Source organism: Lontra canadensis, unplaced genomic scaffold, assembly GCF_010015895.1.
Source record: "Lontra canadensis isolate GAN:19392208 unplaced genomic scaffold, GSC_riverotter_1.0 scaffold47, whole genome shotgun sequence".
Classification (NCBI taxonomy): Eukaryota; Metazoa; Chordata; class Mammalia; order Carnivora; family Mustelidae; genus Lontra; species Lontra canadensis.
Window position 1 is genome coordinate 13,343,196 of NW_022631041.1, and position 16,921 is coordinate 13,360,116.

General features: G+C 37.8%; 1 protein-coding gene across 1 annotated transcript in view; it reads left to right on the forward strand.

Annotated features, from left to right (window-relative positions):
* MEI4 (meiotic double-stranded break formation protein 4) overlaps positions 1–16,921 on the forward strand; it is a 227,888-nt gene that overhangs the window by 57,036 nt on the left and 153,931 nt on the right. The window contains exon 3 of the mRNA XM_032873195.1: positions 5,876–6,411. Within this exon, the coding sequence (XP_032729086.1) occupies positions 5,876–6,411 (536 nt within the window). The remainder of the gene's footprint in view (positions 1–5,875; positions 6,412–16,921) is intronic.

The window sequence follows — 16,921 nt, forward strand, 5'->3', positions numbered from 1 at the left end:
GAAGAAGTGATATTTTAATAGACATTTGAGTGATAATGAGGAGACAGCCTTGAGCAAATTGGGGTTGAGGGTGAAGGGAGCATCCCAGGCAGAGGGAATGGCCCTAAATGGGAACAAACTTAGTGAATCTAAGGAACAGAATGGTGAGGCAGGATCAACATTATTTGTCAATGGAGTGTATATGGGTATCAAGGAAGAAGTCAGAGTTGGCCCTTAGGTTTCAGATGTTGGAAACAGAGAATGATAGCAGTGTTACTGGGGAATTGGACCAAGTGCAAGTGAAGGATGCTGTTTCTTTTGGACTTGTGTGGTTTAAAATGCCAAGAGCTAGGACTTGAGCTTGGGAGAGGAGGTAGGATGGGACATAGAACTTGGAGAATCATCTGCCTAACAGAGTTCTTTGAGGCTGTAGGAAAGCTGGGGACATCCGGGAAGTTGGAACAGGAAGAGACAGCCAATGAGGAAGGTTTAAATCGGCAAACTCCGAGATGAGAGAGATGGGGACAAGCAGGAAAGTCAGGGTCTGAGCACTGAGCATGGGAGGAATTGCACCATCAAGTGGTCCTGGACCATGCTGACACCAAATGCACTGTTTTGTTTTGTGAACCTACTGCAGTGAAGACAATTCTGCTAAGACGAATCATTCTGTTATCTTATGATTTCATGCATTTGACATTGCTTTCTCTCTTGGTGTATTCAAAACTAGAATTAGGATGCCAGCTACTACAGTGGGGTTAAACAAAACTGTAAGCTTTTCTTTGTCATCATTTCTCAAGTATGCTTTGCAATGTGCCAAAACATATCCTTCCAGAGGCAGAAGACAAACAATTGTATTAAAGTGAAACACTGTCATTTCAGAATTGTGTGGTACTTCAAAATAGCAATTTCTGTTTGACCACCAGGTGGCGAAAACACTACTTTTAAATAGCTCAATTCATCAGTACATGTGAGTGACCATTACTACTAACAAATCATAGTTGGTAGTGACCAGTATATATGCCCATGATGACATTTCGGTGCATTTGAAGAAATGCAATTTGATTTCGGTCTTTGTTAATACGTATATTCAACAAGTATTCACACCACCAACTATGTAGGAGGCGCACATCAGAAAACAGAAATTCCCAGATTAGTAAACTCTGTGTCTGTCCTCAAGAATCTCCCCCTTCCAAGAGGGAGTCACTCATACACTCAGAACATGTTGATGAGAGCGGTAATAGAAGTATGTGTAAGGTACATGATAGCCCTGATGGGGCATGGTTTCCTCTGCTCTGGGGCAGAGCAGGGAAGGTTTCACAGAGGATTTGAATCTGGGTTTGAGGCATCAGTCCATCTCTGGGTTATAGTGTAAGAACAAACCACATAGTGGGAATAACTTGTGGAAATCCATAGTTGTATGAATCAGCATGATGTGTTTTGGTAAACTGTAAGGGTTTAATATTACTTATACATAAGTAAGAGTGAGGATGGAGGCATGGCTGGAGAAATAAGCAAAGGCCACACAATGAAAGACTCTGTGGGCCAAGCTAAAGATCTTGGAAGACTCTTAGCCAGTAAAGGAAGCCATTGGAAGGTTTTAAGGATTGTAACCCTGTGATCAAACTAGTATTTCAGCAGGGTGACTGTCAGGTCAGTTCAGAATGTGGCCTAGAAGAGGACAGAACCAAAAGCAGGTAGATCGGTTGGACAAGGGGATTATAGTCATCAGTGTAAGAGATGATGATGGTGTGAACTAGAGCAGGGGTAGGGGACTAGGGAAGGACAGGTTCATATGTGACATGATGGTTGATTTTATGTATCAACTTGACTTTGTCACCTAGTGCCCAGATATTTGGTCAAGCATTACTGTAGATATGTCTGTAACAGTGTTTTGGACAAGATTAACATTTGAGTAGACTGAGTAAAGCAGACCACCTACCCTAGTGTGGATGGACTTCATCCAATCGGTTGAACTCAAGAGAACAAAAAGGCTGAGTAAGAGTGAAGAGTGAATTCCTTTTTCCTAACTGCCTTTGAGCTGGGGCATTGGTCTGTTTCCTGCCTTTGAACTCGACCTGAAACATTGGCTTTTCTTGGGGCTCCAGCCTACTGGCTTTCAGACTGGAACTTACACTGTCAGCTTTCCTTTATAGGCCTTTATAGTTGCACTGGAACTATATAACACCATTGCTCTCCTAGGTCTCCAGCTGGCTGACTGCAGACCTTGGGATTTCTCAGCCTCCATAATTACATGAGCCATTGCCTTAGGGTAAAACTCTTTTCGCCCACTCTCTTGTCTATAAATCTTAGTGGTTCCATTTCTCTGGAGAGTCCTGACTAATGCAGGTCTGGAAGGTGGAATCAGCATAACATGGCGTTTTGCTGTCTGTGGAAGGTGAAAGTAAGTTGCCAAGGCGATCCCTCCCTCTGGCCCGGTGACTTGAGAATAGTCTTGCTATGGGCTGAAGTTGGTGGTATGCAGTAGAAACAAGAATTGTATGTTTATGTGTGCAGTGAATGAAGATGATTTGTACACTTTATAAACAGAAAGTTCATGGGATTTTCCAGGTGTACAGAAAAAGATGCCTTTTAGACAGTTGGTTCTCTAGGTCTACTTATATAAGTAATGTAAAGACTGTAGAAATAGATGACAAAAGGCATTAAGATTTGATGTGGATGTGAAAATCGGTGGGGGGCCGCAGAAAATACATTTGATTCAGGCCTTTCAGGGTAGGATGTGTTGTAGGTGGGCACAGCTCTATTTTGTTAAGCATGCTTGAGATCCACTCTTAAATGATAAGTGGGATGGAGATGGAATTTAACAACTGAAAGAAGATGAAAGAGAGAGGGGCTTAGTAAAATGGAACTGAAAGTCTATGAGATCCAGGGTATGAGAGGGACTATAGAATATTTTGGACAGGATATGTAGTCCTAACTGGTATCTTATTTTATGCATTATATGTGATGTCATACTTTAGCATAATTTAGTTTCTTGGTATCTTTTATCATTTAATAACAATATCTATTATCTCTGAGCACTTAAAATGTGCTGGACTCTGCTTGATCAGGATGTGTGTGTATTTACTTCATTGTCTCTTTACATCTAAGGACAAATGTGTTGATTAGATCCTATCAAATGAATTAGAGAGAAATTACAGTCCTCAATCCCGTCAGCCTAAAAACAAATTAAGAGAGAAGTGTCATTTGACTTCTGCTTATTTCCCTCCTGGAAATACAGGAATTACAGAAAGTTGCAGTAGCATGGCTTCATTTTCTCTTCTCTCCTTTGGGTATGATGCTTTATTAGTCAAGCTTCGAGGTTTATTTTGAGAAAAGTCTTTCAGGCAAATGAGTAGACTCTCAGTAGAATGAGTTCTGTAAGACTCATTTAAAGAGGCAGAGGGGTATGTACAGAAGCTGGCAGAGGAAGATACAAGTGTCTTTGCTGTGGTTAGAAGATGATTGGACTTGGAACTGAATAATTGGTTTTGCTTTTCCCTCTGTGGCTTTTCTTAGACCTCTTAATCAAGCGGAGCCTGCATTTCCTTATCGGTAAATTAAGAATAATAATAATGCATGTTCAAGGGTTGTTGGGAACAACAATTGAATTATTTGATGAAACTGCTTTGTAAAGTGAAATGTGAATATAAGATCGTTCTATTCATTTTGACAAAGTGCCTTTAATGTTGAAGCCATGTTGCATAAAAGCTCACTGTGGTTCTCGCTGGTAGAATTTATGCACTCCTTTAGGGCACTGAAAGGACATTCCTCTCTGTGTGTGTTTTCCCACATTGGCGTCTCCAACATATGCCCTCATCAGTCTTTTCTGCGGGTGCAGAAATGAAGCATCCAGAAAGAATGATGGTTAGTTTGTGTATTCCTATGCCCAGAGCACATGCATGGGTAGAACTACTCCCTGCAAATAGGTACCAATCAGCACATGAAGGAGATGAGATGGAGTGGTTGTGACTTGCCAGAAGGTACATCAGTGAGCGGTGAAAAGCAGAAACAAGAAAACAGCTTTTTGCTTCCCAGTTCAGTTGTTTGTAGAATTCATTTTATGTCTTCCCTGAAATCATCACCCATGAAGTTCAGTTTACCTTGATGGGAAGTTGAGGTGGTTCATGAAATATTGAAACTTGTGTTCACTTTCTTAGTGAAGAACCATTTGGAATTCCATGAAAGAAAAACATAATCTACCTCAAGAATTACCATAATCCCCACCCTTTCCTTTTGTGAAGAGTGAGAAGTCATTTCAAACATTTATTCTTGCTCATAAGAAAAAGAAATTGTTGGCTTAAAATGAGCAGGCTGTGTGCCTTGTTTAGTGTAGAAATGGCCATATGGTTAAAAGCTTTACAGATAGTTCACCATTTGGGTTACCACCACGTTTTTGAACTTACTGTGTTATCCCCTTAACATGGAGTACAGATACTGTTGTGATAATTAGCAAGCACATAATTGCCCATTTCTAGTGGTTATGGCAGATACTTCTTAATTGAATGAACTCTAAATTAAAGTCTGATCTTCTCATTTTGCCTCATCATTGCCTTCTATTTGTATAGAGCGACAAAAGAGCACTAAATTAGATTTCCAAATGTAAGATGTTCCTTTCTTCATTCTTCCCATGCCCTGGTCAACCATTACCCCCCATCTCTAACTTTAAAAAATAACTATAAGGTGAGATCTCTTTTAACTTCCTATATGCTAAGGGTATTTTTTTTCTTTTTTTCTCTTTTTCTTTTTTTGACACCCCATACATTCTCATTCTCTTTCCTTTAGCCTCAAAGGAAATAAATTACTTCTGCATCACTAAGCACAACCCATCCACTGGGGTCCTCGTCCCAGTCTCCCCCTGCCTTCTCCAGAGCTTTTTACATTTTTTCTCATTTCTCCAGCTTTTGCTTCTGTGTTATTTTTTTCTTCCTAGTCTATAATTGCTCAAATTTCTCCCAATTTGACATGCCACATTTGCCTGCAATTACTCTCCCATTTTATTCTCTCCCGATCCAACTCCTCAGAAGCCTCAGCCAGGCCTTTTTGACTTTCTGCCCAGTCACTCCCATTGCACTCTGGCCTCTGTCTCCTCCCAATACCCCCCGGCCAAACCCGGACTGAGCAAAGCTTCTATGGATACAGTCACTGGTGATTTTCGAATGAGTAATGCCAACATATTTTTCTCCGCTTTTTATTTTATGGATTTCTCTATTGTGTGAAAATCTCCTTGAAACTTTTTCCTTGACTTTCATAATACAGTCATTTTTATTCCTTTTGTGCCTCTTTAATTGTTTCTTCTCTGTCTCCTTAATCATTTTTTCCCCCTCTACTCAGCCCTCAAATATTGATACTCCTCAGAACAGAAGATCAAAGCGTGACCCTGAAGAGTATCAATATACTAAGATATAAAATATCTTGTGGTTTCTTCTCTATCTTTCAAGCTTGACACAGAGCTGAATGAGAGATAAGTGACCTGAAAATAAATGGGGGAGTCACCTTTGCTTTCTACCAGAGATAGTCAGCTTAAGCAATTTCTTTTTGATATTTTACACTACTCATTTTTAAATGTTTAGTATGTTTTTGCATGCTTCATTTAGTATTTTAAGTTAGAAAAATCTGTCTAGTTGTTTTGTTTTTTTTTATTTTTTGAGAGAGAGGGAGAATGAGCGTGAGCAGGGTGGGAGGGGCAGAGGGAGATGGAGAGAAAGAATCCTAAGAAGGCTGCATGCTCAGTGTGGCTCCCAACACAGGGCTTGATCTCATAATCCTGAGATCATGACCTGAGCTGAAATCAAGAGTTGGCTGCTTATCCGACTGAGCCACCCAGGTGCCCCTGTCTAGTTTTTATATGAAAAAATGTTAGCTACAGGAAGATAACACCTATTCCTTTCTGTTTCAGGAGACCCATCTTCCCAGTTGCAGGCTCAGGAACCTGGAAGTTCTGAAAATACATTAAGTCTACTGGAAGATTCTGGGTGTGAGTTATCCAATGAGCAGAGAAGTGAACCTTCAGAGATGGCCCAGCATTTTGTGGAGAGCTGCAGCCCCACGTCCTTTCTACCACTGCCCATTGTGAAAAGACATTGTTCCACTGTGGAAAATCCTCTGTCTTCTCACATGCATTTCTTGCAACATCTGCTTGAACTGAAGAACTTGACAGAATCAGGGAGTCTGAAAACAGACTTAAGCCACTTTGAAAATGACTTTTCCACAGTATCTGACTCTGTTTTTCAGTTGTTGGATGGCCTGATCACTTTTTACCGTAATCCCAAATTTCCTTCTTCAAGCTTTTGGGAAGAAGCTGTTAATACTTTAGCTGGACTGATCAGTGATAATAACTTATCTAATCATATTCTTAAAAAGTGTTCCAAGAAGTTGGAAGAATTTGAGAAAACCCTATTACAGGTTATTTTAAGGAGCAACTATATAAATCGGGTAAGTATTCAATCTCTTCTGTTCATGAAATAATACATCAGTGGTTTTGGTGAACCTTCTGTTTGGATAATGTTGATTGATATGCCTTAGACTCCTGGTTCAGAGCCTCCAGTTAAACCTCCTTTTGGAGCCATCTGGGCTATCACGCATTGTCATGTCCCCTCCTCTGGACTCTGATCATTATAACACTTGCTATTCTCTACACAGCTACCTGTGCTTCCAGCTTGTACTTCTCTGCTTTGCCTTGTTATTGTCCTGCTTTTTCTTGTTATCCTTGAATTCTTGTCTTTTGTTTTCCCCTATGTTTATGTCCCATTGATCAAAAGGTCTCAATATTTTTCCAAAAACCACTAGCATTTAATGGTTTCCCAATCTATAACTTCAGTGGGTGTTAAATTCCTCGTGATGGATTACCTGTACTGTACTGAATTTGTTCTTTTTCTGGCATTGACTAGCAGATGCCTGGAGGTCAAAGAATATTTTTCTCTTCTTTTAGAATTTCCAGTGTAAGTGGCATAATACCCCACGGACCCTCTAAATGAGTAAATTGGCTGAGGAACCCATAACATATGGCTTTATTATGTTTTGTTTTGGTTTGTTTTTTTTTTTCTTATTTAACGTGTTTTAGTAAGGTTGACTCAGAGATTCTTTTTTAACAAGTGACATTGAGGTAACCTGCCAGTTGTTTTTTTGTTTGGCTCTTGAGACATAAGGGATTGTTTTTTTTGTTTGTTTGTTTGTTTGTTTTGGTATTGCTTCCTATCTTACTTAGGCTCCAACCCCTTGTTTGGGAAACTCCTAATGCATTCACATTTTAATCCTTCTGATTGACTACTTAAAATATCACAGAGGAGACTAAAAGGTCTAACTGACTTACAAACTGTACTTCACTGTAGGCAAAAAGTTGTTAGATCTTGTTTCTTTTGATACATCATGGTCCGGTGTTTGTCCTCAGTGCCATTATCTGAATTTTGTACAATGAAGGCTTTTCCTGAATTTTTAAAACTCTAACAAAATTTGAACTAATAGCCTTACTTGTTGCACATGCATCTGTTCTTCTCTGTTAACATGTAGAAAACTTAATGATTAAGCTTTTGGCATTCATGAAAGGTGACTTTTCTGTCTGGCAAACTGAAATTTTTTTTCTACCTGATATGTCAGTCAGGAATTAAATATCAGATTTTTCATAGTAGTATCTGAGGTATCCAATCTGTTTCTTCACCATTAATAAATTTGCCATATTTAATATTTCTTAATCTTTTTTTTTTTTTGCATATTCTTGCTTTATCTTAAAACTACTTTAAACAGGTTGTATATTGACTTAGAACTTTCCAGATACTGGCATTTATATTCTTTATCAGTTAACACATGATGCATGCATTTTTTCCAGTCTAGTCTTTCACTTAAGGATTAGAATACTCACAAGAAGCCAGGGGACATGTATGGAAGGGAGTATGTAGAAGAAACTTGTGTTGGTGCAGATAGTTCTGCAGTATATTTTCTGTACCATTTGTCGGGGTGCAAGCTGTTGTTGGATCTTTGGGTCAGCAGTGGGGGAATGAGTGAATGAATGGCTTTGGTCTTTTATGGAGATGTAATTGTTACACGCGTATAATTGTTACAATGCATGAGAGCCCAGATGGCTCCAAAAGGAGGTTTAACTAGAGATAGTAGAATCCTAAAATTGCTCACTGTGTTTACAATTAGGATGATGACTCATAAATAAGTTTTAATGACATTCTCTCTTGGGTTTTTTTTTTTTTTCTTGCCAGTAGAAGCTTCTTAGATTAAATCATTTCAGCTTTTGTTGTTATTACTGTCATCATCATCTTCCAGATATGTTCATAAAGGTTCTTTATTAGAAAAAAATGACTGATTGCTCCTTATAAATGCGTTTTTGTCTTTTTTTTTTGGTTTAAAAAAGAATATATTCTGATGTGAAATATAGGCTAGCTTCTATTGCATTTTTTATTGATACTATTTTTGATTGATCAATACAAAATGCCATAGTTTAGAAAAAATTGCTCTTTGGAAAAACCTTATTTCCACAATTGGAAGTGTTTAAATTGTATCGCTTAGAAACTCGAGCCCTGCTATTGATTTGTTAAAGGAAAGTTATGTTTGTGCAATGTGATAGGAAAAGTTGTGGTATGAATACTTTGATAGTCTGACAGAAGGATTTCATGTGTTTTTAGTTCATCTATAGCCAGGTTTTAAATAAAATATATATCTTTTATGTGTTCTCAATACATTTAGTAGTAAATTTATTCAGCTATAGCTTTGTTTTTCTTTAATAATCAATAAATTTATTCAGCTATAGCTTTGTTTTTGTTTAATAATCAATCAATGAGTTTTTCTTTAATAATCAATAATTAAATTAAAATTAAATTTTAATTTAATAATCAATGAGAAGTTGGCATCTTTCAAAATCTTGAGGTTATTATTGTGAATGTCAGTTATGTCAGGGTTGTATATATTCAGGAGATAAGAGGTTGAAATGAAACACCGTGAAAATTGTTTCGAAAAATTCTCTAATTGTAGCTTGGTTGAAATTATTAAGTTCGGGGGAAACATAAGTTTGTGGAAAATATATGTATGATTTGTGATTTTTCAGATTTGGATAAATTCTATTTATTTTTGTGCTGTTTTGTGCTATAATATATGCTATTTTTATTCAGTAACAGATCTTTAGGAATTGTTATCTTAGTGTTATATCTACATCATATTTTCAGGGTAGTTATTAGTGTAGGACTAGAAGGTATAATCCATAAAGACACATTGGACAGGGAGAGAAGATACATGTCTTGAAACCAGAGGGCTTACAGATGTCTGCACTAGGCTTGCTCTAGGGGTCCTGGGAAGCAGTCTTGACTTGACTTGTCCTCTACTTATGGGCCCTGGTGTGGCATGTTTCCTCTTTCACCTTTGTACTTGCCTTGGGGTCAGGAGTGTTTGCCTTTGAGGTATTTAATGCCTCGATGCCTAAAAATACTTTGAGGTATTTATTCTAATGAGTTAGAAAACTTTCTCTTCAATTTCTTATTTTTCTAACCATAAAACAATTTTTTATTATGTTATATTATTCACCACACAGTACATCATTAGCTTTTGATGTAACAACTCTTGGACATATTAGTTATGAAACTGAAAAAAAAATTGGCTGCCAAGTAGATATTAACTTAGAATCTTTTGTATGTATGGTAGGCCAAATAATTGTCTCTGCTAAAGATGTCCACATCCTAATCCTTGGAATTTGTGAATATTTTATGTTACATGATGAGATGGGGTGGAGAATTAAGGTTGCTGAACTTGGTATGAGGAGATTAGCCTGGATATCCCCATGGGCCCAATACTCACAAGGGTAAGTGAAAGAGGGAGGCAGGAGAGTCAGTGTCGAAAAATTTGAAGATGCTGGCATTAAAGATGGAGAAAGGGACCATGAGCCAACACATGCAGGTTGGAAAAGACATGGAAATCGATTCTTCTTGAGAGGCTCCATGAGGAATGGAGGCCTGGAAACACCTTCATTTTGGCCCAGTGAGACCCACTTCAGACTTCTGATGTCTAAAACTGTGACTGAATAAGATTGTATTGCATTAAGCCACTAAGGCTATGGTAGTTTGATATAGCAGCAATAGGAAATGAAACACTATGTTTAATATTTTTTAGTGTTTTCACATCCATTATATCATTATATATCTATACAACAACTCTGTGAGGTAGGCATGGTTGCCATTTGTTAGATAAGAAAAATGAGGATCAGAGGGATTTGCCCAAGGCCACCAAGCTAATTAGCAGTGGGAACACTAGCACCTAGTATTAGAGTTGAATGTGGCGCTGCTTTCCCTCTTCATTCTCTCTTCTCAAAAACCTCAAATTTGGTAAAACTGAGCCAGATTCTAGGATATAGGCAGGTATTGCTTGTATAATCCCCCCTGCTATGGTCTATATGTTCATTCCTTCCTGTCTGGATTCCTGTAGTAACTTCTTTTCAGATTCCTGACTCATCTGATCTTCCTCTAACCCATCTTCCTCACCATTGTCAGAGTGACCCTTTAAAAATGACAAAGATAGCACAAAACTGGAGATTATCTTAAAAAAAAAAAAAAACCCTTAAAAAAATGCCAAAGATCCTTCAGGGGCTCCTCAGGGACTGATAAAAAAGCACACATTCTCTTGATGGGCATTGAGAATGTATGGAATTGTCAAACCACTATATTGTGCACCTGAAATTAATGTGACACTGTCAGCTACACTAGAATTAAAAAAGAAAGAAAAAGAGTGTGAGAGTGAAGCATAAAGAATGGAGAGGGGCAGGGAGGCAGGCAGGCTGGCTGGCAGGAATGCACATATGCTTAACCACTCTTCACTCCCGTCAGACCGAATTATTTGTATTTTCAAGTACTTTCTATTCTCTTCCTACTACCTGTCAGTCCCTTAGCCCAGGACACCCTTCTTCCGTATGGCTTGTTCTACCTATCCTTGCAAACTGAGCTCTAGGATTAGCTCCTCAAAGAAGCCTTCCCTCCTACCCTGCTTCCATTTTCTCTTCCTTTTAGTGATTAAATATCCCTCACATAAATTCACCACAGTGCACATATCACTGTATTGTAGCTACTGACTTGTTTTTCTCCTCCACTAGAATCCATATTTGTGGCTATATGCCATGCCTTACTCAGTTTAGATCCTCAGGGCTCAACATGGTGCCTAGTGGTGGATTGGGGGTGTCTCATTATAGCCTGGTGAGGGTGGGCTCCCACTTGGCCTTTGCTTATGTGGGTGGGGGAGGCACAGTTTTTTTCTGTGGTGTTTGGCTCTTTGTTTGGAGGTTATCTCTGAAGGCTTTCTACCTTTCTAGGCTGTCTCTTTTCTTTCCTTTGGTTTATGTTGTTATTTTTGTTCTGTCCATCCCCATTGGCACTTCTAGGTTTTTAGCTTTTTAAGCTCCAAATCTGGGATATAGGAGGCAAAAGGAAAATGAGGGAACTTACCACTTTGTCCTTCCTTTGTCTTCAGGTCCATAGCTGGTCTGCCTGTCAGTCTTCTTAGGTTTGACTTATAGATAATGCCTAGGATTTTTAGTTGTACTTAATGAGAGTACTAGAGATCAGTTAAGTTCACTTCCCAGAAGTGGAAACCTGTGAATGTATTTTTAAAAGTCAAATAATACTCCTACTTACAACAACAAAGAGCTAACTGTGCTGCACACCAGCTCCTTAGTACCACCCTCAGAGAATAGCACTACTGGACCTTGACTCCGTTCTGCCACCATTTACACCTGTGTTTTTAAATAAAAGACTTACACTGCTATTTCTCAGAGTCCATGCTTTCCTTATTTATTTATTTAAATTTTTATTTTCGGTAGACTTCATACCAATGTGGGGCTCAGACTCAACCCTGAGATCAAGTGTTGGACTCTGCCAGCTGAGCTAGCCAGGCATCCGGTTATTTTCCTTTTTATCTGTTCACTTTGTATCATGGGAGATAAAAATTTATGTCTTATGTAGCTGCCCTCCTCTACCTACTCTCCAAACATAGGTCTTACCGTAAGTTTTAGTTAAATAAATATTACATATTTATACTACTATAAATAATTTTATTATCATGGAAACCTGTAATACAGTGATTTCATTTCCTTCTTGTACAACATTTTTTTCTAAAGATAATTTTTCAGAATTATTTTTTTTTTTTCCTATCTGCTTAGTTTTCTATGTACCCATAATTGATTCTTCTTACAATCACTGTGATGGTTGTAAACATCCTCTCAGGGTGGCCAGACAAATTAAACCATTTATCAGTTCCGTCCTTTTTCAAAGAGACCCCTCCTGAAGCCCTCCATCTTCCTGCTGTAATCCGGACTCATGCTCCCTGTGTCTGTTACTCAGCGATACTCCAGGGACTCCTTTTTCTCTCATCACCACCTGGGAATTCCCTCGGATGTTTTCTTGTGTCCTATCTCGTAGTCCGTGGATTTCATATATTCCTTTTCTTGGTTTATGACTTCATTTGGTGATGCATATTCTTTATGAGCTAATTTAGAATGGGTTTGTGGGTTATAAACTTTTAGAATATTTGTTTACTTAAAATATTCCAACTTTAAACTTTATTGATGGGTTAGGATAGATTTCAAGGTTGGAAATCATTTTTCTTTTTTATTTTAAGACTTTTTTTTTACTAACTTCTAGATTCCAGTGTAATTGTGGTTTTAGTGTGATTTAGTCTTGAATGTGATTTAGTCTCCACCTTTCTATACCCCCAGAAGCATTTAGCATCTCTCTTATTCCCATTGTTTTGTAGCTACAGGATGGTGTACCTGGATGTGGCGCTTTCAAAATTCCTTTTCTTGAATGCTTGGTAGGTTCTGGAGTCTGGGATTTCATCCTTTGGTTCTGAATTTTTTGTTTTGTTTATCTTGTATATTTGTATCTTCTCTCTTCCCTTTTTCTAGAACACCTCTTAGACTGATCTCCCAATTTTTTCCCCTCTTTTCTGCTAACATTTATTCTTTTTATTTATTTGTTTTTTTTTTTTCTGGAAGATTTCCTTACCTTTTCTTCTATTTAATTTTTAATAATTTTTTAAAAATATCTTTTCAGTGTACCAGAATTCATTGTTTATACACCACACCCAGTGCTCCATGCAAAATGTGCCCTCCGTAATACCCACCACTAGGCTCACCCAACCTCCCACCACCCCCAAAACCCTCAGATTGTTTTTCAGAGTCCATAATCTCTCATGGTTCATCTCCCCCTCCAATTTCCCTCAACTCCCTTCTTCTCTCCATCTCCCCATGTCCTCCGTGTTATTTCTTGTGCTCCACAAATAAGTGAAACCATATGATAATTGACTCTCTCTGCTTGACTTATTTCACTCAGCATAATCTCTTCCAGTCCCTTCCATGTTGCTACAAAAGTTGGGTATTCATCCTTTCTGATGGAGGCATAATACTCCATAGTGTATATGGACCACATCTTCCTTATCCATTTTATTTAAGTTTTAAGTTCATTTAAGTTCTAAGTTCAACTATTGAACCTTTTATTTCTTCTGAAATATTTTTAGTTTCTTTGAGTTCTTACTCTCTTGATTGTTCCTTTATACAGATTCCAGTTCTTGTTTTTTATCAATAAGATATAAAATGTTTATATTTTCTTTGTTCCCTACTTTGCCCCTGATTTCCCCATTTCAGTGGATCACCATTTCTCATTTTCAAGGCTTTTTGGTGCCTAGAGTGAGTCTGGAAAAATGGATAAGATGTAAGAAGGCCACCTGACAAAGAAGGTGTCGAGGTGTCCTGAGTGATATGCAGGCTGCTTGGGAAGAGGCCAGGAGGCAGGAGGAAGGCTCCTGGAACTGCCACAGGTTTGGCTTGGGAGGGAGTCGAACTTAGCAGTAAAGGATCCGAGCTGATGGAGAAGGGCCAGGCCGTGAAGGTTCTCGTGTGTTTTGTTAAATACTCGAGTGTCTTAAAATATACCATGTAAAAATGCAGGCATAATTTTGTTATTTTTTATATTATATATTTTAATAATGTGCTCTTTTTCCTAGGAAGGTGCTTATAGTTTTTATATGATTTTGAAAGGATATTATGGTCCTTAAAAGTAACAACATCTGGGAAATCATTTGGACTGGTTGGTACACACTGCTCACATTAATCCTTACTTCTCATCCAAATTCTACCCAATTTTCAAAAGATGGCTCAAATCTCACTTTACTCTTAAATTCTTTCTTATCAAACTGATCCTGAAGTGGGCTCCTCTTCTAAAATTCTGTAGCGATTATTGTCTACATTATTCACTTTTCGGCTTGCCACATGCTGCCTTATTTCAGCTTACCCAGCTTGGATAGTTAACTTTTTGAGTTATTTTCATCACAGAGATTAATAGCTTAAGTTAGGATCCCCAACTTTTATTTACCAGAAATGACCCAAGACAAGTTAACTCACCCCAAGTTTCACATCTAAAGATGGAGATAATAAATAGGATTTTGTCCTAGGGTTCTTAGAGATTTTCCATGAGCAAGTGCAAACGAAGTACTTGGCCTAATATTCAGTATCATATAAGTGGCTCATAAATGTTTCTTGTTGTGACTTGTCACCATGAGGAAGGGCTGAATCTTATCTTCTCCACTATTGCTAATACAATGCTGAGCTCATATTGAATGCAAAATAAGGTATTTTTTGAATTGAAAATAAGACAATGAAAGTAAACAACAAGTTACAGTTGATTTGCGCCCATACCTTTAAATACCATCTTCTGACTTTTGGTCAAATTTGTGTGCATAGAACCTTCCTTAGCAGCAGCTCTTACTGGCACTCTTGTAGCATTCCTGAAGCACTTCTGTGTACTGGGTAGCTGGTATCATCTTGGGATGTCACTGACTATCCAGCCACACTCACAGCTTCCCACTGACTGATGAGCTGAGTAGGCATCCACTATGTTTTTTCTTTCCATGTTAATTATAGAACATTCAAACGTTAACTATTTGAGTGTCATGGTTTCACCTACCCTTTGCACTAGTCCCTTCTGGTAGAGCTGGGTTGGCTTGCACCTCTCATCTTGCCATTGATTTTTGTAGGATTTTGTAGTTGACACATGCCTCTTAGACTGCCATTTTCATCAGCTCACCAATGATGTGGCCTTCAGGAAGCATAGCAGTAAATCTGAAAATACAGCTCATGGAATCAAACGTCTTGTTTCACCAGTGTGTACCTTTTAGTTGTATTTTAAAGCTAATTCATGCCATAATTATATCAACCAGTAGAACATATTAACTTTTAATTTAATTCTGTTTAGGTAGCAACATTTGTTATCGATTTCTCTGCTGTGAGTTAGGACATCATTTTAGTACTGACATCGGCTTTTGCTCCTGTGCTGACTTTTCCAAAGATCCTTGTGTTCTGCTGCTTTTGTTTTTGTCATAAGTGTTCATCAGTTTCTTGCAGTTTGCCTCAAGGATTTTTAAGGCTACTCACAGTGTGTTTTGTTTTAGGATAGTCCTGGGGAAATAAAAGTGGAATTGAAGGTTAAAGCTCCATGCTCCATTTCATCTTTGTGCAGTGCTGTATTTAAACTAAAAAAAGAAAGAAAGAAAGAAAGAAAAATCTGGGCTAGTAATCCTGTAGTTGTACTTTAATTTAATGACCATTTACTGAAACAAGTTGTATCATAAACTCAGATCTTAATAGTTATTTTGGTCACTGTATCAGTGTATAAATCAAACATTCTTTGGATTTTCAGAACAGTGTTTGACTTTCAGTGCATATACAGAGGAAGGAAGAACAGGCAGAGCTGAACCCAGTTCAGCTTACTTTCAAGGTATACTTGACATTCCAAAATCTCCTCCTGAGATCATCAACAGCAGTCTACCTTCGTATTATACTTTATAGTTTGTAAAGCACTTTCACCCAGAGTTTATTACTGGTTCTGACAACAACAACTCTATGTCATAGTTGTTATTGCTACCTTTAGTTCATAGATGAAAAAATTGAGGGCAGGCAGGTTAAAGGACTCACTGAAAGTACTTAATTAACCAGCCATTGGAAGACCAGGGTCACAAACCCATGTGCATGTCTGCAAATTCTTCCCTCATTCTACTATATTTCATTTCCATCTTAACCAAAAAAATTTCCATATACTTTTGTCCCAAATGCAAAAGAAATGACTTGACTTCCATTTACGGGTTAAAAAATATTACAGATCAAAGGCCTTACCAATATGTCTCATGATTTTATGAGACTATTTATAGTTTGCTTGGGTAAGTTACTGCATTTTATTTTGTGCAGAGATTTATGTTTTCGGAAAGCATAAAAGGAAAAGAAAGTACTGCTGTGTATGACATTATAGGATCACCTGTTCCTTGTTTTCTTGATTGGCTATAAATAACAAATCTCTTGAAAACTTTATAATTGCATATAGAATCTAGTTTCTAATTGAATATAAACTATGGGTTACTTGTGTCTATATAAAAATAAAAATGTTTTCCTCTCTGCTTTTACAATATTGTGAAATTTTAAATTTTCTGGAAGCTTTATAAATGGGATTTTGAAGCTATCATTTTTAGTTCAATTTTTCCATTGAGTTCAGAATCTGCTTAGAGTAACCCCCTCCCCTCTCTGCCCATAGTTATCAATAGTTATAAGAGTTGGGAAAACTTAAATCATAGCTATCAGATGTGAGACCTGGAAAAATCAAACATTTCTGAGAACATGAAATTGCCTCTTATTTATAGATGTAATGGTTTTAAAGCAGAACATTTTGAGCATACAGAGATTAACCATTAACCCACTTACTTGTTTTTTCCATGGTACTTTTCCAGGTCTAGGTCTCTAGAATGAAACATGGGACTCCTCTCACGTTCTGGGTACTGTCATAGACGCTGTATATAGTCTGGTAGATGAATAAGATGAGTCCCTACCAATGGGAACTAACAATCTAGATGGCCATTGAATAAATGAGCAGGTAATGTAAACTGACATAACAGGTACAAAAATAGAAATGAACAAGGTATAATG